The sequence below is a fragment of the Sinocyclocheilus grahami genome, unplaced genomic scaffold (assembly GCF_001515645.1).
Source record: "Sinocyclocheilus grahami isolate Dianchi unplaced genomic scaffold, SAMN03320097.WGS_v1.1 scaffold966.1, whole genome shotgun sequence".
Lineage (NCBI taxonomy): Eukaryota > Metazoa > Chordata > Actinopteri > Cypriniformes > Cyprinidae > Sinocyclocheilus > Sinocyclocheilus grahami.
This window is the reverse complement of record NW_015506145.1, coordinates 46,078-73,751: the sequence shown is the minus strand read 5'-3', so window position 1 is coordinate 73,751 and position 27,674 is coordinate 46,078. Positions and strand designations below refer to the sequence as shown.

At 37.6% G+C, this 27,674-nt stretch overlaps 1 protein-coding gene across 1 annotated transcript; it reads right to left on the bottom strand.

Annotated features, from left to right (window-relative positions):
• Positions 1-622: 622 nt before the first annotated feature.
• LOC107564849 (ETS translocation variant 4-like) lies at positions 623-26,292 on the bottom strand. The gene is given in 10 exon segments (XM_016250021.1): positions 623-1,077; positions 1,599-1,700; positions 2,592-2,764; positions 3,522-3,569; positions 4,145-4,213; positions 8,252-8,621; positions 9,360-9,562; positions 19,400-19,453; positions 25,855-25,902; positions 26,277-26,292. Coding segments are annotated over 10 exon segments (1,311 nt in total). The 3' UTR covers positions 623-849.
• Positions 26,293-27,674: the final 1,382 nt, after the last annotated feature.

The following is a 27,674-nucleotide window of genomic DNA, read 5'->3' as shown; positions in this document are numbered from 1 at the left end:
TTGAGAATGTTAATTCGTGTTTCGTCGCTGGAGGGAGCTGAGAGCTTGCGTTGCTACTTTTTGACAGGTAAAAATGCTGTTGAAAGATGGGGCGTGTGTAATTCGGTGGCCTTAGGGGACAACTTTTAATTTGAACGCTTTTCAGAACGCTGCTGCAAAAGGCGTGAGCGCATGTTTACAAAAACAATTGAAAAGCAGCGCAGTGTTACACAGAAACGCGTTCTGTGTTAATGGCCTCTGTCTCACGAAGGTTCCAGAACGCCTAACGTTGCTTATAGCACCTCAATGCTAATTTAATAAGTCTGATGAGATAATGAGTCAAATATGACATCATTCCAGCGCTACTCAAATGTGTGTGGTAATATATAAATGTCTTAACACGGTCTGCATAAAGACATGTGTTGTATGGATGTCAGATTTATACTGGAGGTTAGTTTACATTACAAAATTGTATTTGAGTTTAGGTCAGTTTATGCAAAAAGAGTGTTTATAGATCTAGAGTAGTGCTATTCATTAATTAATAGATTTCTTTAGTAAACTGCATCAGCCAATGGTAAACACCACCTGTTAGTGCATTTTGCATTTGTTGAAAACATAAGAAACAGAGACTGTTCTCATGGTGTAGTAGTAGTATTGGGTCTTTATTAAGCAATCTCTTGAACCACAGTACTGTGTTTAGATTAGATAGGCCTCAGAAGTGATAGGAATGCAGAGTCCCTAATGAGATTAATTTAATCAAAAAACAAAAATAAAAAAACAGCCTTATATACAAGTGGATGGGGTGGGCATGTGCAATAGGTGCAGCGGGTAGTAAACTGGGATGGGGAACATGGGAGAATGTTGGTGGCATTAGTACATGTAGCCTTTAGAGTACGACTGAGGGCCCATGTTGGTGGCAGCTGGTTCAGAAGGGTAAGACACCCCCTCATCGAGGTGAGACAGCGGCACAGTGTCCTCCTCGTTGACGTAGCGTTCGAATTCTGCCTTCAGACTTGGCCGCTGATTGTCAGGAAAAGCCAAGGATATCAAAGCCTCCGGCTCACACACAAATTTGTAAACATAACGCTCACCCGCCACCTGGAAAAAAAAATAATAATTAAAAATAATAACCCTCATGTTCTGTTTGGGACCCCAAACAAATTTTTAACATCTCAAAAAAACATGATTAACATGGAAGTATCAGGTTGATACAAAATGAATTGTTAGATCATCCATGAAAAATGTTTCTGTTTGCGGTTAATTTGACACCCTAGAAATAAAAATGGAAATGAAATGCATATATCATATGTAATTATGTATTGAATTTTCAGATGGTGCACACTTAATTTAATTTTGTTTTATTGTATTCGAAATGTATTTTGTATCATGTGTTTTTGCTGGTGTCAAACTGACACCGGACAGAAACAACATTACTTACTTAGATAAAATTGAAATTTTGGAATTAGGTTATTATTATTAATTTGACACACATCATTCTGGAGTCTATAATTGGAGTCTCTGCGATCCCAAATAGAGAGTAAAGTAAATCCCAACCCAACGTAAAGGTTGAAGTGAAGAAAAAAATTGCATAGGAGACAATAAAATATGATATGCAATACCTTTTGCATAATTCCCTTCTCATAATAGTAGCGCAAAGAACGACTCAGTTTGTCGTAATTCATGGCTGGACGGTTCTTCTGCATCCCCCAGAGTCTTGCCACCTAGAGTGTCAAAATAAGTCATAATACAAACCATAAGAGCAGGAAATGACTGTACTGCAGTGACTTAATTTGAACACAAGAGGTCCTTTGTGACTGTACAACAACTGAACTATGAAAAGGAAGGGCGAGTCCCCACAAAATAATGCAGTTCCCTTTATATAACCAAAGAAGCGTTTACCACTAAACGCTGACCAAAACACCACACGGTGCACAGCTCAAACTGCTAGTTGTCAAACCTAGAGGAAATACTTATTTATCCCAAACTTTAAAGATCAACTTGAGGGCCCTAGAAACAATTTTTGTTCCATCTTGGGCCAGTAGACATTTAAGGAACAGATTGTTTGGTCTTCAACAGAGCTCTATGCTTTAATTCCGATAGTAAAATTTTGGCTGTAATGAATGATTGATGTGTATGGTTGAGCAGAATTGATAGATGTATCTCTGCAGGATAGTTTGCTGAGTCATGCCATTTAGCCGTCTACTGACCACAGACAATAGGAGGTTAACGCTCTCGTCTCGACTGCTGCGGTGTGCTTAGACTCCGGCAAAATGGAAGGTTGTAATATTTGGTAATGGAGCCATTCTCCATTTTATTTCACTATGCTGTTAAGTGGGGTAAATAATGCATGGCAGCTAATGGAAAACTGGCATTGTGTAGATGTGTTCTTAGACCCTGGGGAACTATGAGCTGATCGCAAGCAAATCTCTGAAACCCATTGTTTATTCTCTCTATAGTTTGTGAAGGCTGAATAAACACTGCATCGAATTGATCTGAACCTCCCAGTATTCATATTGTCATCTTAGATCTTTGAATGATCAATTGCTATTAAAGTTTTCTGGATATAAAAACATATTTTGCCTTCTGAGAACTCTTAAAAGCCCAATTTTTACCTCCTCTGGCTCAATGAGTTTGAACTCCATGCCACGGCCGGTCCATGCAATGAAGTGAGCATTGCCAGGGTCGTCGAGGAGGGCCACCAAAAACTGCCAGAGCTGAAGTGAGCCACGGCGCTGATAGGGGGCGCCTTCACGAAACACACCGCCTCCTTCCTGCTTCACCTCACCTGAGCAAAGGAAAAGAGATTGTCCATTAATTCACCTAAAGATAGCAATCATATATCAAAACTTTTTATCCAAGCTAAGACACATGGTGATAAGGACTTAAATTGCAAATATTCATAGAGTGGGGAGACCACATTGAAAATCTAATTTAAACCTACTAAACAAATTTTAGGATTTAAAAAAATGTGTTAAAGAAGAAATGTTATGAACTGAATTAGAAATGTTTAGGAATCTGCACTCTTTCTCTTTTCACATCGATGCAGCTCTTTTTCTGTACACTTTCTAGGTCGCTAATCAAATAAGCAAATTTGTGACGCTGATCATGTGAACTCCTTTGTAGAGACGGTCAGATGTTCTTGCTTCCACTGAAGCACAAGATGCTCTTTGGATCATTCTCAAATCATGCTGGAGAATGTAATCATCAGGTTTTACTCAAACTTGTGGAGTTCATTCAGTGTAGGAGAGGCCAGCCAAATACTAGATTTATATAAATTTTTCAATTCAAGTTTCCATTCTGATTGTTATGCTGGGGACAATTTGTAATGGAAAAAATTAAAAAAATTAATTTATGAATACATTTTCAGTAATGGTCTCAGACTTTTGGGCACCACTTTATTGATTTTGTTTCTCATTTTTGTGAGTTGTAGTTTTAATTACAGCACTTCATTTCATTGTATGAGCTTGGTACTTGAACAGATTATTTGAATTTGAAATGAATACCTATTGTATGAAAATAGCATCTGGACCAGTGAGACTTACCTTCAAATTTCTCAGGAACAACGCGGGAATCATTTTCAAACATGTGACCTAGTAAGATAGGACAAGGGAATTATTAGTAGTTCAATGTGGATACCAAGACAATCCAATTGAGTTACTTGTATATTGTGCTAATACATTAATGGTTAGTCATTAATAATAATGAGCATTTTCCTGTTTGACTTTTCAAATTGAAATGTACGAATACAGTAACTGTTTTTCCACTGATATTTATGAATTCTTATTATGAGAAACATAGATTCTTGATGATTATTATTCGGTCATGTACACTTATGCAAGGAACTAAATTTTCTGTATCTAATGGCTCATTACAGAGATCAGCTAACTGAAAATACCCAAAATGGTGCGGCAAATGCAGCAAGCGGAGAGAAGGATTATTTTTCTTCACTCCAGGAAAAATACTCGTCTTTTCCAGTAGTAATATTTATCCTGGAATTCTTTAGGCAAGGGAGAAACAAATGTCCATGCCAACAGAAACACAGACCCTCTGGCCTGGTTAGCCAGTGACCGCACAGTACTGGCCAATCCTGACATGCTGTGAGTGTGTGAAATGCATATTCTAGAACTAGAGCTGCATGTTCTAGAAGAACAAACCATGTCCTTACCTTCACTGTTGTGTTGTGGGTTGGGGTAGCTCTCATTGTGATGATACATGGAGGGGCAACCAGGCACATCTGTAGGGAAAACACAAGCGAATGACCCTCAGTGATGGATGTACGCAAATTATCTGATCAATTTTATTTATGCTTCCTGTTGATAGTCAACTGCTCTGTTCCAAAACTCATAGAGAGTTTCCTACACAGGCAGCATTTTAAAGGGGCCATATGATGCGATTTCAATTTTTCCTTTCTCTTTGGAGTGTTACATTCTCTTGGTGCATAAAGAAGATCTGTAAAGTTGCAAAGACTTTCTCAAATCCAAAGAGATATTCTTTATAAAAGTTAAGACTCGTCTACACCCTCCTAAAATGCTTCATTTAAACACGCCCCCACATGTCTACGTTACTGTGTGGGAAGATTTGCATAACACCGCCCAAATGTTCACGCAAAGAAAGAAGGCGTAACTTTTATTCTCGCAGTAGTATTGTTGCCGCCGCCGCCATGTTGTTGACAACATCAACTTCGCGCTGTGGATCGCCGGATCGGCTTTCACCGTGGACGAAGCGGAGTCCAGCCCGGGGTCGTCACATGTGGTTGCCGCAAGCCTCCTTCGTCGAATCCTGCCGGGCGCCGCTCACTCAAGCCGCTGTGTGTTTCGTTGTGAAAGCGAAACTACTTTGTTTGGCCTTCCAAAAGAGGACATAATGTTTCTATAAAGTGGGGCAGTTCCAACTTTGCAAGGACAGTCTGGCGCTTCTGACTCACAGCCTGTAAGTACGTTTTTTATATTGAAAGAATTTGCCACTGGTGATTCAAACGCGAGTTTGGGCAGTGTAGAGTAGCACTTGTTGTTTGTCATTTCTCCGATCACAAATGCAGACATGGTTTTATGTTTACGCAGCGCAATACGCAATGCAATGCGTAAAAACACCGTATAAGTCATTATAATCAGTAATTATGTCCCCACTGGATGCAACAAATGCCTCGTTTGTAATGGGTTTTATTGGTTTTGTCTCGTCGTGCCGGGACACACGGAAACACAGTATGGTAAGGGGCGTAACATTTCCGTTACACGCTTGAGGTATTCAGCCAATCACAACACACTGGATAGCTGGCCAATCAGAGCACACCTCGCTTTTCAGAACGATGAGTTTTGTAAAAAATCTACGTGTTTCAGAAAGGCGGGGCATAGAGGAGAAACAATAATGTACATTTATGTGGAAAATAATGTTTTTTTTTAACCTTAAACCACATAAACACATTACATTACACCAAATAATGTTATTTTTAGCAACATCATATGACCCCTTTAAGGTCTGATGCAAAAGCTAAAGTTCTCGGTTTTGTTCCCTTCTGAGATCCCCAAAGAGGGAGGCACCATTGCATATATTCTTTACACGCAGTATAGTCCGAGTATGCATTGCAGAAAGTAAAAAAAAAAAATCCAAGATGGAAGACAAGATTAAACAAATGTTGAATCATAAGTACTTTGATCCTGAAAAGTACAAATAAAAATACCTCGGTGTAAAATTTTTATATACGTAAAATTTAAATTGTGTAAGAAGCTGCCTTTATTGTGAAACAACAGCTTCTCTGAGATGCTGCATCATGATGACAATTTCCGTTTTATTTTAATCATGCAGCCCTATTTTTTTTTTTTTTTTTCAATTTTACATTCAATTTCATCAGTTAACTTTTCATCAACTCATGAACCCTGTGCAGTTTACTCAAAAACACCTGTTTGTGAAACCCTGAATTAGTGCATATTTATAAAGAAGCGCTATTCTTTGTGAGATGCTGCCTAGTATGTAGAGCATTTCTAATTAGTCCCTTATGAGGTTATGTTGTGGTTGGGATATGCTGCCTTAGAAGGCAGCTGCCTATGTAGTCGGCAGCGAGGCAGCTCACTAGGTTTAAGAACAGAGCTAATCATTGCCAGTCCTCTTTAGGCACTATTTCTGTAGAGTGTGAGGCTTGTGCATCTGCAGATAAGGACAAGAGGTCCATTTGTCTATAAAGTCATTTGACATAATATCACCTGTCTGCAGCTTTATTTTTAGGCAGTAAAGAGCAGTGGATCTTAAACAGTCACACAGCACCGCAGGAAGCCAGAATCAGCTTTATAACGGTTGTACCACTCCTTCTCTCTCTTTCTTTTTTTTTCTTTCTCTCTCTCTTTCTATACTGTATAAATGATAAACCGTTAATTTGTGAGGTGGAGTAATGATTCACGGCTGGAGAATGCAGTGGCAGGGGCCGTGATAAGAGGTCACAGAGGAGAAAGAGCTCTGAGGAACTAGAGCACTTTTCTCATACATAGAGCTCATAATGTAACTGTTGACAGCTGTTGGACTGGAACTTATTCAGTTCCATTTTCAACTGAAACAATCACAGGACCACTTATAAATCATAAACTGCATGGTTGGGCTGCATGATTGGGGAAATATCTAATTGTGATTTTTCAGATATAATAAAAAAAATAATAATAATAATAGAAAGTGTACTTTTATTATTAAAGAGATTAAACATAAGAATTATTACTAATGTCAAACTTTACTACTTTACTTTTTTTTCCCATTTAGTGCAGGCCGCTTTAGGATGCTGAAAACACCCGATCTTGAATTGCTCACGTGTAAATAAACACAGTGCCGCACTTCACTCTGAAATGCATGTATTTATTTAAGCCACAGCCTTTGCGATTTAATAATCACACCAAGTAATTTCTTGTTATCAGGTTTATTTTGCTTTTAATCATGCAGCCCTACCACGTCGTACAAAAGTGTTGGTATGGTCTCTTATTGGTGTTAGCTTGTATTTCTCTCTCTATTTTTGTTCTGTAGCAGAGCAGCAGCCACCGGCCTGGTCAGGGATGAATCTACTGATAACGGCCTGTACTCCACCTCAGATAGGGCACATATCCTCACACAAACATCCTTTTGTTCCAGACTAACTCATCCCAAGCTGCCACATTTCTGCACGTATGAATCTGAGTTAAGTAGCATCAGACTTTCTCAGTGATATTAGTGAAAACTTTTTATTTTAGTATTCTTTAAATACTGCTTTTATTTTTCTCTTTCCGGTTTTCATTTTATTTTTGGTCATTTATGTGCTTTTGTCATTTTTATTCGTTTTTGAGGATTTTCTTTTTATTTCAGTTTTTAGTAATTTTAGGACTTCAACTTATTTTATTTCAGTTAGTTATCAAGGTAACATTTCAAATTTTTGTTTAAATCTTTTAAGTGTAACATTTTCAGATAATGTTTGTGCTTTATTAAATTATGGAAATGTTAATTAATAATTTCAATAGTTTTAGTTAACAAAAACATAACTGGACAAAGTAGTACCTCGAAAAAACTAAAAGGATACGAAACAACCCAGAAAAAGTCATGCTTCCTTTTTTTCCACTTAAAATAATCGGGTAACGATTATTTTCGGGTAATGAACTGGTAACTTTGTTTTTAAGCTAATCTATGTGCAATGTTTGTTAGATCACTGTTGTTTGTAGTCTTTCCCAGAGCACTGATAAGTTGGACCTGCGCAGGGTGTTGTGTTTCAACCCTGTGTCAGTCGCTAAACCCGAGTGGGAGGAGGTGAGTTCGCCTGTGTTGTGAGTATATGGTCCGAACCCCCCGGCTACAACACAACCCCACCACCTCCCGCCCGCTCGACCAAGCCAGCGCACAGGCTCAGGTTACCGAGGCTACGCTCATTTTTCCATTATGAGTTCATCTGCCTGCAGAAAGAGGAAGCCGCTGCTGCAACACTACACCCGCGAGCGCTCCGCTGGGGATTCTAGTCTTTCCAGTGCCCTCCATTTTCTCAATGAAATTCCTATGCCTCCCTCCCTCTCAAAGAACACAGGCAGAAAGGGAGGGGCAAAGGAGCAGGAGCGGGGAGAAGTACAGAAACACTGAGACATTTGCAAAGTGTCAGTGGATGTGGAGAACCGCAAACAGAAACTCTTTTGAAAAAAAGACTTTGGTTTTGCCGACCAATTTACTGTTAACATTAGTGGCCTAATGTAGTTTGATTTTTCAGGAAGAGAAAGGCGATGAGACACCATTTCAAAGCAAATCAATTCACTTTGTGTCGTCAGTCTTTTGGCTCACATACCAGGTTCGTAAGTGTAGTCAGTGGGTTCCTGTTTGACCATCATATGGGCAGGAGGAAACCTCTGATGTTGTGGCCCAGCCATGTGGGCTGCTCGGTCATACAGCGGGTCCATGTACTCCTGCTTGAAGTTCTGCTGAGGAGGATAAGGCAAACACGGGTCAGAGTGTTGCCGATGGTAACCACCACCTCCGCCCCCGGTGGCATGGGCAGGATGTATACGCTGCAGGGTCTGGCCTTGGGAAGCGAATGGTGGGCACACCTCAGCAGAGCCGGAGGGGAACCTGGAACTGGGAGGGAAAACAAGACCTTGATTAACACACAGGCTCTGAAAGATGCTTTTGCAATGCAAGAATGCCTTATTAACTGTTCTCTTTTGATGGTGAAAAAAAACTGATGAATAAAACAGATATTTTATGTTATGACAGATAAACAATAAATAACTGATATTAAAATCTTAAAGTTTAGAAAAAATTTTAAACTTAGAATTTTAGTCTAAAATTCAGTCGTTTTAAATGTTATAAAGTGAATTTGGCATCACAACATTGTAAAGTATGAGAATTGAATATTTGCTACACATCTAAAAAAAGATTACATTTAACTGTTTCTCTTTTGATGGTGAAAAAAAACTGATGAATAAAACAGATATTTTATGTTATGACAGATAAACAATAAATAACTGATATTAAAATCTTAAAGTTTAGAAAAATTTTTAAAATTCAGTCGTTTTAAATGTTATAAAGTGAATTTGGCATCACAACATTGTAAAGTATGAGAATTGAATATTTGCTACACATCTAAAAAAAGATTACATTAATATGTATTAATCATTTTTAAAACATAATCAAAACAAAGTGGAAAAACTTTTTTTATATTAATGTAAAAATTATAAGTTTTTTTTTTTTTTTTTACATATTCTGACCCTCAGGTGTGTTCTCATTTTTTTTATTATGTGTGAAAATATTATTTAGTTGTATTTAATTAAATAAAATGTGAAATCAGCCTTAGCAAGACAAGTCTGCTGTTTTATTTAATACATTGTTTAAAATGCTGTTTTAATGCTTAAAATATTGTACATAGGGCTAAAAGTGCATGCAGTAAACCTGTTCACGCCAACAAAGTATGTTTGAGAAAGAAGCATCTAGTGAGAGGCATCAAGCAACAGCATTCAGCTTTTGACTGACCTGGCGTAAAGGCACTGCTCTCCATTGGGGTAGCTGAAGCTCTGCTTGTGACTGCAAGACTGGCTGGGGTCTGAGCCGGGACTCTGAGGCTCTTTCTTGATCTTCACAGGCGGGCTGTGGAATGCCACTGCTGTGGTACACAGAGAAACAGGTTTATTAATGAACCACATTCCAGCTAATTCTTGTCTCGAGAAATGCCAGGCCTTTTGTCTGCACTAAAAATACAACAAGAGTATACAGACAAGAGTTAAGAGATACACATGTATTGCAAATACTTTAATGGGCTTGGTTTGTTCTTAGCCATAGTGAGGGCAATAGATCATGCAAACGTAATCATTTAACTCAACCACAGTTGACACAGTAAAATGTATTGTGCCCTGGACTCGGCTTCAAAGTAAATCACAAACAATTATAGACAAACATCCACTAGCATTAAAAGTTGCATTAATCAATACTGAAAAGTGGACTTAGCCATTTTTGTTTAATTATTAATGTGCATTAAATTCATAATTATAATTTCCATAAATTATAATAAATTTTTTCCCCCTCAACCCTTTCAAAGCACAGAACTGCTAAAAACATTCATTGGCTATGGTTAAATGAGTAAGCCTTTTATAAACACATCAGCAGCTGGTCATTAACAAAAGATTTTGTTGTGTTTCTTCAGCCCAGCTTTTAGAGATTTTGGCATTTAGCTGAGGAGTAGCAGAGGAGCCGCCCGGCATGCGTGGGGTCTGGGTCTGAACTGCAGTGCTGTTTATTATTGGAGGGGAGCAGCCGGGCTCAAAGACGGCATGGTACAGGATGTTTTTCTGGGCCGCTCAGGGTAAACAGCAGCAGCTGTGCTCTTCCAGCTAAGCAGCAGCTCTGTGCTTATGGCTGTTTATGTGTTGATTGTCGTGGGCGCAGACCTGACAGAACAGGCACTGCTAAAAACCCAAGCCCAGGTAATTGCATATTTCATTCACAAAAACAAGAAAAAATGGGGGAAAGGCCTTCCAATACTGTAACACTGCGACACAATGTCCTGCCCTCTCAAACACAATACTCAAATCAAAAGAGAAAGAGTTGAATATAAAAAGAATGAGTAATTCTTAAACATTCACCCCTATAATGAGTCTGCATATGCAAGATTTATAGATTTGACATTTAAATGCTTTAATAATGTCCTGCTCATTTGATAAATAAGGCTGTATGTACTTTTACAAGTTCATTACGAACATAGAATCACTGTAGACACTAAAACCACTCTATTAAAGCAATGAATCATTCCACTCTAAATACTCTAAAATGGGATGGAGGACTTCAGGGGGACACCTCGGGAACGTGTAACATTATCAAGACACATCCGTCTGTCGTTAAATCTCCTTGAGTTTACGGACTGATGGCAGTCGAGTAAACTGTGATGTGACAAAGATGGAAGCTCTTGTTCTTTATTTAGTGTAATTTGCCCAAAGCTCTCAGTTTCTGCTTTCTCTCTTTACGATTCATGTGAAATTTACATCACTGTTCCCTAAAGCCACTCATATTTCTTAGGTTTTGTTTCTTGGGAAAAAGGAGGGGATAGGGGTTGTGATCCTAAATGTATAATGTAACATCTGTGTTTAGATATTCTTGGTCCTGCTCTTGTAAAGTACGTAGTCAGTGATCAGGAAAGAGACTTAAAGCTTGCCAGAGGCCTTGTTATTATAACGGCTAATACTGAAGAGGAATCCTTGAATATCTTTTTTATTATTATTATTAATTAAGGACTCCACAACTACTTTATTGTTATCTTCAAAGAGTTTAGATCAGGGGAAGGGTAAAAAAGGGTGGCCTGGGGCCAGTGTGAGAGAGTTTGGATCATGTTTATGCTTTGTAAACATAAACATTTGGTTTTATTTGATGCATGTATATGAATTTACAGCTGTATAATTTTCAGCTATCATTTGCATTTATCACTTGCAATAATAGCTAACATATTGTTTTCAGACTTTAAGAAGCAGGTCTGCAATTAAAATGAGCTGTATACTTTTTATATACATTTTTTTTTCTCTTTTTAATATCTCTAATTACCCATTTAAAATATAGGCCCTATATTGATATTAAAGCCTCTGATTAATGAAATCAGTACATTCTGTGTGCTCTCTTTTGTTTTATCCCAATATAAAAAAAATCAAAATAAAATAAAACAAATTTGGTCTTTGACCTAAAATGAGTTTGACACCTCTGGTGATCATAATCTGCCACGTAAGGCTATAAACCTGGCAACAGATAGATTCAAATAGATTTAAATAATGCTGTCCTTACATACGAGTGCATTTGCATTCACGCCTCCCTTCAAGCTACATCTAAGTGTGAAAAACCAGTAGCATTGTACCTAAATGACAAGAGTGTCTCCATTCAGGATGAGCTTTTAGAGACAGACTGGGCTAGAGGTGGGAGCTGGACTTTACACATGTAAATAGCACGATTCAGTGAAGAGGATAAGGGGTGAAAGGTTATGGTCATGGTTGAGTGCTTTAGGAAGTAGGGGATCATTATGGAAGACCATTCGGTCAACTCCCACCACAAACAAATCTCAGGACCCCGATACCCCCCTGCCCTATAAAAAAAAAAAGAGAGAAGATCCACCAGCTGTGACAGAAGGAGTTATGGTGGCCTTAGCTAAGAGCTCTGGGGGTTCGTCCTCAGAGAGTGTGTTAAAGTACAAGTAATCGCTAATCAATTTGTTTTGAATAAAAGTACCATTGTTGAAACTGTGAGCCTTTGAGCTGTGCTTTGGATCAAGAAAATCAGATTTCAGTCACTGTTAAAGCAGGACAACTTTGTTTTTGAGTTAAACCTTTTGATCAAAACATCATCTGGACAGTATTGTATATTCATGTCAGGCTCACATCCTGGACATTTTCATCTTATGACAGCTACAGTTGAGGCCATCCGTATCAACTCAACAGGTACAATGTACCAAAGTTTGAGTAATAATATCTCAAGACTATAAGCCTATCGTATTATACCAGAGGAACGTGACTGCTGTGGCCTGTCATCAGATAAAACTCAAATCCTGAGCAGAACAAGTCTTTATGTAAAGAGTGTTTGATAAAAACACTGGGAAAAAAAGGATTATCGTATTGCGTTATTCGGGTGTGATGTGAGTGAATCCTTCATGCGTGTTTGATATTTGAGCTGATGTTGTGATAAAATCTGATTTCAGATAGCAGTCTGCTTAAGAGTGAGTGAAGAGATGCCGCCTGGCGTCCCACTGGCTATTTGAGACCAACAGTGACAAATCAATAAGAACAACAAGGATGCCAATTATGTCTATATGGCTTAAAGGTTGAAATGACAGTATTGATTTTGGGCAGCCTACTTAACACAGCTCTCAAAGCTGGCTTGTTTCTTTTTAAGTACAGCCTGTTATAGGAAGTACATCAGGTGTTTAATTGAAGTAAAAATGGCAGAATTGTAAAACAGAAAGTCACTATTATCAGTGGCGGCTCGTGGGTTTTAAAATAGAGGCACACTAATTGTATTGGTCTGGGATCCCAGCCGAATATTATTATTATTATTATTTGCTTAACCACTTTAAAATGGCTTTTTGGTTGCTTTTAGTCAGAAAATTTAAAGAAAACGACATACAGCAAGATAATATAATTTCACTTACCTGGCCTATCACTTGAAGCAAACACCCATCCTTTCTTAAAAGTCTGTGTTAAAAGAGAGCTGCCTATTGCGCCATTTAATTAAGCCGACTGCTGTAGCCTATATCCAGCTTAGGCTGTTTTCCCTAAATTTGTATATATACTGTTTGAATGACAGCTTGGTAAATCTGTTGGCGATCAAATATTCAATATCGCTACTCATCATAAGTACTTGGTACATTATCAGTGCAGCGGCAGACGTTCAAACTAATATTACATAAGTTACATCTCTTTGATGATTGGTTGATATCAGAAGGGAGGCTATAGCCTCCGATAGTAAAGCAGCGCTTTCACATTATGGTATTACAACTGTGAAATTACAAACAAAAAATACACATTCTGAGACATGAACCGAAATGAATTGTGAATTCTATTAACATTAAATCGTCCTCCTCCCATTTTCACCTCAAAATTATGGAGAAGCTGTGCCTCCCCCGACGAGCCGCCACTGACTATTATAATAATCCAATTAAAAATACATTATAGACACCCTTATTGTAGACATTACAGCACTGCACCAATATTAAAAGTCCAGCTGATACTGATAAGCTGATAATTACTTGAATGGTCAAGTAATTAAAATCAAGTAACATTTATTAATTAACAGTTGTGCTGCTTAATATTTTTTGTGGAAACCGTGACCTTTTTTCAGGATTTTTTATAAACAGAAAGTTCAAAAGAACAGCATTAATTTGAAACAGAAAACCTTTGTAACATTATAAAGGTCTTTTTACTGATACTATTGATCAGTTTAATAATGTATCCTTGCTGAATAAAAGTATTACAGATCCCAAACTTTTGGTAGTGTGTATAATGGCTTGGTGAGCATTACGAAGTTGTTTTTCAGCTATTTCTTTCATGGAGCTTTTTCATGTTTCTTTCAGGAGCTCTTGTAAATCCACCATCATTGAAATGATCAGTGGAAAGTCCTGGGAGGAATGTGGATGATAGAAAGGACTGTTCTTTCAGCCAGAGGTTTTGCAGAAACAATGCTGTCATCTCAGCACAGTACAGCAACACATGGCAGATATGTTGTGTCCATGTAAACACGATCAGAATGAAAGAGAGAGCAAGCGAGAGAATGCAAACAAAAAAGGATGTTCTGGCCTCTCTCAGACGGTGAATGGCCAGGGGTTTGCCATAAAAATTGTACTCCGCTTGCTTGGGTTTGACTGTCACTTCTGAGTGTCAGCGACTTCCCCTTTGAGTTTCAGATAGCTATTGATAGCTCAAAAATTGTTGGCAAACTTGAATGACAAGATAAGTAAAAACCATCAGACAGTCTCGTCTTTAGCTAAATTTTGTTCTCAACATGTTTAAAAAAAAAAAAACACATTTGGATGCTTGATGTGTTTAGTGTTTTTGTATAGTAAATGTCATGTTGTGATTGGGTGTGGACACGACTGGCTGACTAGGTCTGAATGGCAAATGACACATTTCTTTTAACCACACGGTATCAGTTCCCTTTATGGTTGAATTGTTTTTTTTCTTCTCCTGATGACATGACATGCTTTGCCAAGAAAAGAAATGCATCATCCGTCTTTTAACAATGAATCATTAAGCTATTTTAACATTACCAAAAGATTAACTTTGAAAAAACTAGACGAAAGTGAAAATGTGAAAGGTGGGTGACCATAATTTGTAAATGCAATAGAATGATGTCATCCATCGCAACATGATATTGTTTTATGCATGCGTTCATGTGGAAAGAGTAATCAAACACTCAACCTCACATTCGTCAGCCCTCAATATATCGCAGTCCACTCTTAATGTTTAATGCATATATTGATTTTCTGCTCATTGCAGAAATTATATAAGGAACTCTACTGTAAAGAATGGAGACCTGCAGAGAGATGGGAGATAACACCTGCTCATTGAATTTCTGTCAAGCCGGTGAGAAATACATTTCAATCAGTCTCACTGAGTCCCAACTGGGACGATATCTTAATTATACACAGAGCGATAGAAAAACACTCAAGCTTTTTTTCTTATGCGGCCTGATCTACTTCTGAGATCACCCTGGATCAATAGATCCATCATTGCTTTTTCTATACGAGATGTGGCCCGTCGCGTTTCAGCAGAACTGATGCGAGATTATGCTGAAACAATGGACTGAGCTAAGTGATTTAGACTAGTGATGACTTGCACTATTTAGCTGGAAGAGACTCTGTGTCTCCAAACTCTGTCTATCGCATTGCGCTGGAAATCTCTGATGTGTGTGGACGTGTGTATGTTATGTTACATATGCTCTGTTATCATTAGCCCCCACCTCAGTTTCTTTTCTATGAAGCAGGAGAAGGGAGGAAAAAAACCCTCTTTGAGAGGTGGGAGAAAAGGCAATTTCCTGGGTAGGTTTAGAGTGTTTGCCCCGCTGCTTCTGTCCGCACCGATGCAGTAAAATACACACTGCTGTCCATTCAATGCCTCAGCGGCCATACCTCAGCCTGGGAAGAGGATGGTCTAACTTCTTCCAACAGCAGACCGGAGCACAAGCTTCCAAATTCATGTTTTACATAAGTGTCTGAGCTGCTGTTTACTGGCACTTACAGTCTGGCATGTATCCACCTACAAAAACATCCTAAAACTTTGCAACTGCTGGTTTCGAACAAACTTTGCTCTTATTAAGTTTTAGACTTCAGACTTTCAGAAGAAAGAAAGGTAAAACTTTCCAGCAAGATTGTATATGTTAACATTAGTTACCACAATAGTTATGAACTAAAAATGACAATACTTAAATATAGAATTTATTAATCTTGGTTAATCAATTTTTGAAAGAAGTATTTTATGTTCAGGAAGGCTGCATGTATTTGATCGAAAATACAGTAAAACAGTAATAATGACATATTATTACAATTTAAAATAACTTTTGAATAAAAGTATGAAAGTTTGAATACAAGTTTTCTATCTTAATTCCTGTATTTATTTTAAAATGTAATAAATTCCTGTGATGGCAAAGCTGAATTTTCAACAGCCAGTCTTCAGTGACACATGATCTTTCAAAAATAATTTTGCTGCTCAGGAAACATTTTATATTATTATCACCGTTAAAACCAGTTGTGTTGCTTAATATTTTTGTGGATACCATGGTATATGTTTTTTTTCTTTCTTTTTGATTCTTTATGAATAGACGGGTCAAAAGAACAATATTTTAAAACTTGAATTATTTTGTAACATAAATGTCTTTACAGTCACCTTTTGATCAATCTAATGCATCCTTGCTGCATAAGTCATCATTTCATTTTTTTTAAAGAAATTACTGACCCCAAACTTTTGAACAGTTGTCTAAATTTATAAATTGACATGAATTGAGATAAATGTTGTAAAATAAAATTGATTTAAATATTTCATTATACAATACATATTGTAAATTGTTAGAAAGAGCAAGCAAAAGAGAGCTAAGAACTGAAAGATAGGATGAAAAAGTGAAAGAAAGAAAACAGTAAAAGTTATGGAAAAAGAGCAAAAAGTGAAAGAAAAAACATCAAAGATAAGAAAAAGAGACAAAGAAAGATCGAAACAACAATAGAAGAGAAAGAGGTTGAAGAAAAAAGATGAAGAGGCAGAGAAAAACATCTCTGTAAAGCTGTGTTGTGCGCAGCTCTCAGTCAGTCCAAATCATGAATGGAGATTCCGTTTTCTCTTAATGTGCTGCCTCAGCCAGTCCCTCACAACCAGCCCATTCATAAAAAATGTGGGGCTTAAATGTGCGCGTGCGTCGGTGTGTGTGTACGCGTGTGGCTCGTTTCACTGCAAAAAGTTAGTGAAAGAGGAAAGCCTGGCCCCCTAAACGGGGTAAAATGACACATTTGGTACATTTTTGGCACACTTGGGGATGTTTTTGCAGACTTTGTTGCATAGCAGCTGTATTTTGGAAAGTTGAGAGCTGTAGAGCTGCATATATTGTTTGAGGAGGGGCGGGGGTCGAGCACGACAGCACAATCCAGTGATATATCAGACACGTCGAGAGAGCTAACGGAAGTGCAAACAGGCTTGAGACTGTAAATTCAGAAATCCATTTGCACATCTCTTGTGTTTTCATCTCTCCTGCTCTTTTTCCTGTAGACTTCTCTTTTATGGGACTGGATTTATAGCCACAACTTCCTATATTACAACAAGGCACAAAACCAAACAATGGCACTCACAACACAGCACTTGCAGGATTAACTCACATCTTGGAACACTCAGCATTGAGACAGAGAGAACAGGAGAGAAAAGGCAGCCTAAATTATCACATTTTAGTTCAGTTGGAGGGGAAACAGGATGGGGGTGGGGTTAAAACCTCCATTCAGAAAAAGGAACCATGAGGGTGGAGTCAGTTCTGCTCTTGGGCATTTTCATGAATGGGAGAAAGAATCCTGTTCTTTGAGTGCCATTACAAGCAGGACAAAATCCCCCTGTACTAATCAATACTATAAAGAGAAACAAAAGGGTTTAATTTTTTATATTTATATTTGTTGGGATGAAACTAAAAAGTACATGCTCACAATTACTATTTGACAAAAAAAAAAGAAAAAATGTACCGTTTTAATTTATTACAATTTATGGGAAGTTTTGTGTTTGCTTTGTGATCTCTTGTTCTGATTCATCACCTTTGGCTATTCATTTTCTACAGCACTGTCTAGTTTAAAGTCCTTTTAAAGCATTTAACATGTTAATGATTCCCTAACTAGTCAAACTAATCATTTTCACATTCATATCCCAAGTTTTGAATGACAGTTTATGTACCGAGGATGTACCAAATTAGTTCCATCCCCAATAATGGCAAACAGGTCACAGTTACGCCAAATGGAGACTCTCAATGTGGAAAAACGAGATGGATGGGGATAGATTTGCCAGATGTGCAGGTGTTGCACAACAGCATGTCCAGCACCTCCCCCACTTCTTTAATCTGGCATTCCGCTCTATCCCAGAGTCTTAGACTCACGTTCGTGAGCAGACGGGAAACAACTTGACTGGCAAAACAAGTGAACACTTGATGCCATGTATCTTGTTTTCCCTCATGTGTTTACAGACAAAAGGCCAAGAGACAGTTATGAAATGTAACATGCTGGCACGATTTAGCAAAACATCTGACTCACCTGAATGTCATGATAATCTTAGTGCGTTTTAACCTAGCAAAGCAATAGGGAGGAGGCTGTGTTTGGATCTTAGCTGGTGGCATAAACTGACCCACACCATAAGGACCACAAACGTGGGAGAATATATTTTTGTGTATAGCCGCTTTGTCAAATCAAGGCTTTTTTTTTCAATGAGCGACCTCAAACGGCGACCAATTCATGAGTTATTACTCCATTACGTCTAAATGAAAGGGCGGGTGTTGCTGTCAGTCAAAGCTTTGCTCCACTTAACTAATGTGACAGGCCTGTCAGCCTGAACTCCCATCTCCTCTGTGACTATTAGGAAAGGCTGTCAATGGCAAAGAGCACTCGTGATTGGTCATGTCCTGATGGGGTTAAGTAGACATGACCCTTTCCTGCCCCAGAGTTCATCTCCACTTCCTCCCCCTCATTGTTGCACAACAGACAAGAACAATATGTTATGGGGAGCATCTGTCATTAGAGGTCAGATCTAGAATGGGGTACTATAGCACTGTTTGTGTCTTTTAGCAAGCCACTGCCCGGTCCATGTTACTGAAAAAAACAAGATCTATGACTCATACTATGAACTTTGCAACCCTTGAAAAAATTGTCACCATAACAAACTTGCCAGCGGGGTAAAGGCCCAACCCAATATATTGTGAATGGCTGTAACAAAAGGTTCAAGGGGAACTGTTTACAGAGCATGCACCACAAAGCCCGGCACGCCATTGACAGGAGACACAACAAAATAAGGATTGCAGTTGAAAAGGTGACCTTTGCATTGTGCGGTAGGAATTTGCTTTCCCATTTACACCTCTGTCAGACACAAAAAGGAAATCTTTGTGCTTGACTGCTGAATGATCTTTTACCGGCTTCCTTAGCTGCTCAATTGAGTCTTTCAGGCACATGCAAATGGAAGGTGCTCTTTAGTATGAACATCCAAATACGTCAGTGTAAGTGTATAGGTCATGTATCGTGTGTTTCTGTTACGCAGAGGCTGAGAACAGGACAGTTCGTCTGAAAATCTCCACGCCTCAGCCTCCAGCAGTTTGTCAATCAGTCACTTTCTGGACAAATAATTGGAGGACAAACCTACTTCCTCTTCTTTATCTATATCTTTTTGTTTTTGTCATTTTTCTCAGCCTCTCAGGTTTCATGTTCATTAATGTTCATGAATAAGACGTAAATCAAAAGGAATGATGTACTTACAGTTCTCTGAGTGGAAGTCAGGAACAAATTGCTCATCGCTATCAGGAACTTGAGCTGCAGAGAACACCAAAATGTTTAATTAAGCATTCTAAAAATATGTACTAATATATTCACATATATGACATATGTATAAAAATTATGTGAGAAAAATTATTCTTTATATTCTTTTATGAAACCCAGAAGGCAGATACTTTTAAAGTTTTAACACAAAGCAGAGATGCAATATTCAGAAATATGATTATAGATACTAGAACTGCTGTTTCTGTTGTAAAAATTAAAATGAATTAAAAAAATCTAAATGTAAAATATAAGTCAATAAAATGAATTTATAACTATTTTTGAAATCAAAAAAATAAAAATAATAATATATATATATATATATATATATATGAGGATGTTTACTCTTGTCTGGAGTCCCTCAAATATTAAATACAACCTTATAATTAAATGTTAAATATGTTATATGACCCCAACCAGACTTTGAGGGTTAAAAAATTATTATTTTTTGTATAGTTTGGATTTATGTTTTCCTGTGTCTCCTCATTTCTGCCCCTGCTAACTCAGAGATCAGACTCAAATTAAAGCTGCAAGCTGCCTTGAAAGGGCCCTCGCACCAGGAGCCACTTCCACCCGGTAACCTTAGGAAATCAGTGAACGGTGGGCAATATGCGTTTAAAGTGGTAAATATTGGAGGAATATGTCAAAGTAATTTATATGTGCCAAACTTCCTGCTGCCAGCTGGTGGTGCTATGACTATAACTGAATATTGGCATGTAGATGTCTTCAGGCCAGGACTTTTATCAAACATGTGAAGTTTGGTGCAGATTGGTATGTTTGAGTTAGTGTAAAACGTGGCATGTCCTGTTGCCAACAGGTGGTGCTATGATTATAACTGAATATTGGCCTTTAGATGTCTTCAGGCCAGGACTCTTATCAAACAAGAAATTTGGAGCAGATTGGTCATTGCATATTTTAGTTAGTGGGAAACATGACTTTTCTTGTTTCCAATAGGTGACACTATAAATTATAACTAAATATTGGCATGATTTTTTCAGGCCAGGACTCTTACCAAACATGTGAATTTTGGGGCAGATCTGACATTACATGTTTAAGTTAGCGTAAAACAAGTAATTTCCTGTTGCCAGCAGGTGGCGCTATGATTATAACTTAATATTGGCCTTTAGATGTCTTCAGGCCAGGACTCTTACCAAACATGAGAATTTTGGGGCAGATCTGACATTACATGTTTAAGTTAGCGTAAAACAAGTAATTTCCTGTTGCCAGCAGGTGGCGCTATGATTATAACTTAATATTGGCCTTTAGATGTGTTCAAACCAAGACTCTTATCAAACGTGTGAAGTTTGGGGCAGATCGGACATTGTATGGCTGAGTTACAACAACGTCATTTTCATGGCGAAACATCGAACTTTGTCAGGCCACCACGGACACACACTTTAACGAAAACTGAAGATCTTCACAATTTAACATGTTGATGCCATTAAATCTCTAGGAGTTTGTTACAGCGTAAAACATGCCACTTCCTTTTGGCAGCAGGTGGCGCTATGACTACAACTGAATAATGGCATGGGCATGTGTTCAGGACAGGACTCACTTATCAATTATGTGAAGTTTGGGGCAGATCAGACATTGTATGCTGATGTAGACATTGTTATAGCAACTTCCTGTTTCATGGTGAAACATCAAAATTTGTCAGGCCACCACAGTCACGACCTTCGACGAAAACTCAACATCTTCGCAATTTAGCATTGCAAAGGCCTTATGATTACACTTACCAAATTTGAAGACGATCCAATTAAAACTGAGGAGTTTGTTATACGACGTCTGAAAATGGCAAAAACTGCACAAAGAGGAAATTCAAAATGGCTGACTTCCTGTTGCGTTTAGGACTTCGCACCAAGAGACTTTTTTGTAGGTATTGGGACATTACATGCATGTACCAAATTTCTTACATGTACGTGAAACATAGCATGAGGGGCGCTTCGTTGAATTTTTATTGATGGCGATATCGAGCCATTTTGCCAGGCCCAATTCTGAAACCCATATCAGATGTATATTTTCACCAGTTCTGATGCGTTTGCAAAGTTTTGTGACTTTTTGAGCATGTTCAAGCCCTCAAAATGCGATTCACTTTGGAGAAGAAGAAGAAGAAGCAGAGCAATTCCAAGAGGGTCCTCGCATCATTGGTGCTCGGGCCCTAAATATGTTTTCAAACCAAGTCATTTTTCTTGAGCACACAAAGCCTAAATGGACACTGTGATTTGATGAAGGGATTGGCTGTCCATTAGCCTAGCCTGTGTCTCACTTCATCATCCCTGTGAAACCTGAGTTACTGCCTCTGGACAGCCCGTGACCTTCACCTCCACTTTTCCATGTGCCAGCACTTTTCCACAGGCAGCAGATCAATATCACCACTGAGTGTGTGTGTGTGTGCAGATATCTTGATTACTGCCGAATTCCATCAGATGAACATTAGATGGGCTATTATTACCCTTGTATCAAAATTTGCTCTCTCCTTTTATTTTGTATTTTTGCCCTTTTTTTGCTAGTATTTTTGACTATGTCAGCTTTACTCATATTACTTGTACAGTTTTATTTTTTTATTTTATTCTTTATTTTAATTTCTTATTTATTTTAATTGATTTTTTTTATTATTTTTTTTATAAATTTTTATTTATTTAAAAAACATTTTTAAAGAGCACCAGTGCTGGTTCTGGCATGCGGAATGGCTCAAGTTATCAAATTTAGATGTAAATGGGTGATTTCTGCCACATCGTTATGCAAAACCTACAATCCAATTATCAAAGATAAAAATGTTGCATAGAAATTTAACTTGGTTCATGTGCACATCCGGCACCCCACATCTGTATCATATACAGGCCTTATTTAAACATAATAAGGAGTGATCAATGTCAGACCACAAGAAGGGATGTCCTCCCCCTACCCATCACCAACACTCTAGCTGTATCCTGCTGATGGATTTACAGTCTTTCGGCTGATAGCCAATTACCTCGCTTATCCATCGTAAGCATGTTTCAACAGAATAAGAAACGATTCAGAAGAGAGCAAATGTAGCAGCGTAGCATTAATACTAAATGTATCTTCCTGCGCACAGAAAAAAATAACTAAAAGACATTCTCAGACAATGTTGGTCAGCTCTGCTTGGTGAAGTGTTCTGGAATTCATCACCTGCTTTGAAGTTTTGAATGCTGGCTTTTAAGGTCGTAATTGTTTGAGAAGAGATAGGGAGCGAGAGAAAGAATAGAGAAAATAAGGTAAAGCAGAAGAAAAGTGCAGTTTCTAAAGTTTAATGAGCCTCAGACAAAGAAAAGATAACTTTGATCTTTTTTTCATATTATCGAACTATTGGCATGCATATGATTGTAAGATAAATGTTTCTGGCATTGCGTACAGTCATTTCTTTGGTGTTTCTGGCCAAATTAAATGTGGATAGATTCTGTTGAGCTTCAAATGACTATGTTTCTTTAAAGGTCATGCTGGGTGAAATCTACGAACACAAGCAATGGATATGTCTTACATACCGATTGCATAATAATGTACAGTAACAATCAATAATGTCCCATAAAGGGTATTAATAATAATATGCGGAATTGCTGACTTTACTTTTTGTGCATTTGTAAATTTGCAGACTGGTTCAATAATGGAATATGATTCCAAGGACTGCCACTCAATACAGTTGGACAAAAAGCCTCGACAAGTCATTGTTATTATGCTGATAAATAAAATAATAAATAAAAGTAGCCAAATTGAGTTGTCCTTGAATAAAGCAGCAAAAATGTATCCATATTGATGATGGCGACCTTGAATTTCCTGTCATCGTTATATTGCTTTTTCTTCTTCTAATTATGATTTTTTTTTTTTTTGGACTAAGTTGCACAAGTAAGGCTTGTTCTCAGATTTATTCCACACCAATATTTCAAAGCACCATAAAATATTTGCCCTCAAAGCCTGAATTTTATGCAAATGTAAGTGGTGGCCTTTATCTAAAATAATAATAATAATAGTGTATTAAAACTAAAAACTTGATGTGTTTATGGCTCAATAAAAGGCAAGGGCAAAAGAAACTTGGGTTCTTCCCCTTTATCCACTGTTCTTTTTTTATTCCTGACATGCAATAGCTCTTAGTCATGCATGCTCCTATATGACAGTGACACTTGTTACACACTTCTTTTTTTCTTGGGCATATTCTCTCTCCGCTTTTAACCAGTAGTCCATGAACACAGAAACCAGAACATTGGGAGAATTAAATCCATCTCTTTAACATTAATCTGGCACTTCCTGTGTAACGGAAACCGTACTGATGCCCCTTTGAGCATGCTCAAAGAAATTACATTAATTTCATAGATGCTGCTCTTATCCTGTTGCTATACTGTAATTATATTAGAGTCATTTAAGTTTTTTTTTTCTGCCCTGAGGAGGATTAGTAAGGCTGTTTTTATGAGTCAAAGCTGAAGCCAATATTTGGCCCACCATCAGATGTGCTTCAACTTTTCAAAATTGCATGTGCTTCAAAAGGAGCACATGCAATTTTTAGGCAGATAGAAAAAAAACAGTTTACTGTGAGTCCCTCAAGCTTTTTAGAGTTTCCAGGGCTGACTGAAACCAACCCGATCTCTCGCAGTCTAGTTCGTCTGTGTGTAAGCAAACACATACATGGTCACATCAGACAGTGTGTCTGTGAATGTCTGTGGGAGTCTGTGTGTGTGTGTGTGCGTTTGTTTCAAGTCAGTGAGCTTCCAGAAACATCCTGTCAAGGGCTTTGAAATGCAAGTCAGCACAAGACTAAAGTTTGTCTGTGCAAGCATGGAGACATGTTTCCTTTTTCTTTGAGGGAATCTGAATGACTGACTTATTTTTTAGTTCAGCAGGTCCTAGGAGGAGCCAGGAGGTCTGTCTTAAAATGTAAAGAATACTCACATGATTGGACAAGCTTTTCTATTAACAACTTGTGGCCCCCTTCTATGTTTTATCTTAGCCTTTAAAGTGCAAAATCCCTGCAGCAGTGTCTGTTTTAACAATATAGTGAATTACTCATCATAACCACCTGATTATAAGCAATTTCCTCCGAATAGAAGAAAGAAAAGTTCACAGCCAGGAAAAATGAGGCTGCTTTTAAAGAGCAAGTGTGTGTGAGCAATTAAAGTGCTCTCAAAACACTATAATCACTGTTCAAACTTCATAGCTAAAGTGTCTTTCTACTCCACCTGTTAAACTTCAGTGTTCTTCTCTGTTGTTCCTGGTTTCTGGTCATTGAAAAATGTCCCTGTCTCCTGACTGATGTGTGAAGTTCACAGTTTGACACTGCATAATAATAGCTGATAGTTCTGCTCTGAGGATGATGCAATTTATTGAGAACTCTTATTTTGTTTTGACCATGCATTTTGAAATCCTTAAAATATTCAATTAACAACATTGAGGGATTCCTGTAAATGTCTTAATGTTTAAATAAAAAAGTATATTTAATTTAAATAAATGAAATATTAAAATTAATATTTAAAAAATCCTTCAAGTAATGCTTTTTTTCTGTTTATAATATTGTGTTATTTCCCTAATTCATTCCTTGAATTTAAGACCCTTAGGTGTTATCTGAAGATAATGCATCTCGTATTTGCCATATGTCATCTTAACTGTATGCAATTACAACCAGGATGTTTTAATTTCTGATAAAACATAAGATAAAACGATGCATTAACATTCTTTCCAATATAAGCTCAACGTGGACAAAATCATTGTTTATCATTTCATTTTTAAAATTGCATTTATATCACCTTAATTATTATCTTAAAATACACATAAGGGTTTGCTATCGGACAGATGTATAATTCATTCAGAACAACGGGGTTCCAGCCACCCGGTCTCATTGAGAGCAGCCTTTGTGTTCTCCACACTCTGACATGTACACAGTAAATTGTTTCTGGCAGGGTTCATTTCAACTATTTGCCTCCTGACTGTCCAGCTTTGATGCTGTTTGTTTGCTTTGCCTGAGTGTATAGGCTGAGCCTTTGTCAGGACTTTCCAAATAAAATGTAGCCAGCAGCATTGTGCAATCAAGGCATTTTTGTAAACTTTAAAAAAGCAACACATTTACAGCTATACATTGACACAGTGATTGTCCTGATGTCCAGTAAATCTTAAATTCAGGCATTAAATACTGTATTGAACTATCACACTTATTAAAAACCTTTTCCTCCTAAATTTCTCAAATGAAAACATTAATTATTTCTAACAGCTGTCTTGCCTTATTAAGCAGATAAGCCACCTGATTCTAAACCTTTCTATTGCTTTTGTTTTGTAAATCTCACCAAGCAGCGTGAACTTGCTATAGCATGTCCTCCTGTGACATTTCCTTGCTCACTGCCACTAGAGGGACATATTTATTGCAATATAGACAATACATGCTTAGAATAGGCGCATACCTTCGGTGAGCCATGTCTCCTGAAGTTGGCTTAAATCCTGAAAGAGATCTGAAATGAAACAGAAATCATTATCACCCTGATCTATTCTTCCATACCAGCTTCAAATATTTATTTCCTTTTTTGATATGTACATCATCTGTTTAACAGAAAAATTGGTCTGACATTTTGATAAATTAGCTTATTCACTTGTAAAATCTGCCTTTTTAAAGACACCGTCCTGACAATATACAGTGTAGATAAAACATAATGACATTTTTAAACATGCTTAATTATGCTAGTATAGTGAAAGAGTCATATTCTTCATCATCGAAACGACGAAAAATTTAAGAGATATTGTTTTATACATTTATATTAAGTTTCAGTGATGTTATACAGTATAAAAACGTTTTTTTTTTATTATTATTATTATTAATTTAGCTTACCATAATAATTTGCCATTTCTAACTCTATTTTCCTTGCAGGATCACTGTAGGTTGCAATTATAAAATTTCAGGCAGCAATAAAACTTAAGATTTTAATTTTATAACCCAAATTTCAGTGGGATATACAGTGTATGTCGTATACAGTGGATGTGTGGCCACAATACGTTGATTAAAGAAAAAATATATTCGCTCTTCTTAAATCATAATGCTGACTTTAACTTGCTTTTCTTGCTGTCGTTTTTCGCTTTGTAGGAAGGATTTTGATTGGTGGATTTTCTCTTTCAAGAGCTCAAATTACTTTTCTTTGTCCTTCCTTATGAATGAAGCCTCTCTTGCGCATTCCAACCAATCAGATTCAAGGTTTAACAACCGAAGGCGGTGCTTGCGTTCTTTTAGCCAATCGCGGCTTGAGAGTCCCAAGGGCTTTCCCCAGTACGTTTCCAGTTGTTTTTCATTCAGTAAAAAAGGGGAAAGTCGAGGAAGGAAAAATGCCATTCATAAAAACTTGCCCCAGCAAGAATGTTTTTATGGTTGTTTTCAGCGTTTGCTCTATTAACAACAGATACAGCTTGCGAAAACATCACGTGGTGGCGGCTGGGCGCGGAACAGCAGTGGATGGTTGCAATCTCGAGTATAAATAAGTGTACACTGGCAGCAAAATGCGCAAACAGCGACATTTACTTTCCATTATAAACCAGAATAACCTGTGCAAAACAATGACATTCTTTAGTGCATTAAACAGCGTTGTGGAACTTAAGTTATTTACAGTACTCTATTAATGTTTGGTCATTTCATGCGCCGTTCGCGGACATTTTGAAACCGTGACAGCGTGTATGTACCATGCGAAATACAATATCAAAAGTTAGTATTACTAATACAAAACTGTACAAACAGAATATTAGCGGTCACTGCAATCAAACAAACTACTAGAACGAGTGGTAGGCTACACTTATATTATTATGGTTTGTCTGTATTAAATAGGCTGGTATAGCCTATTGTGTGTGTGTGTGTGCACAGGTTTTTCTACACTGGTGGGGACTTAAACCGGAATACACAGCAAATCATGGGGACTTGTGTCACTGTGGGGACCTAAATTGAGGTTCCCATGGGTACAAAAGCTTATAAATCATGCAGAATGAGTTTTTTGAGATGCAGAAAGTTTTAAGTGAGGGGTAGGTTTAGGGTTGGTGTAGGGCGATAGAAAATACAGTTTGTACAGTATAAAAACCATTACGCCTATGGTCCCCACAAGGATAGTGAACCGGACATGTGTGAGTGTGTGTGCTTTAGGTATTTAGTTCAGGACACTGCTAGTTTTAATTTCAGAAAAAATATTTTAAATAGCATATTTTAAATGACAAACAACAAGTGCTTCTCTACACTGCTCAAAAAACTCGA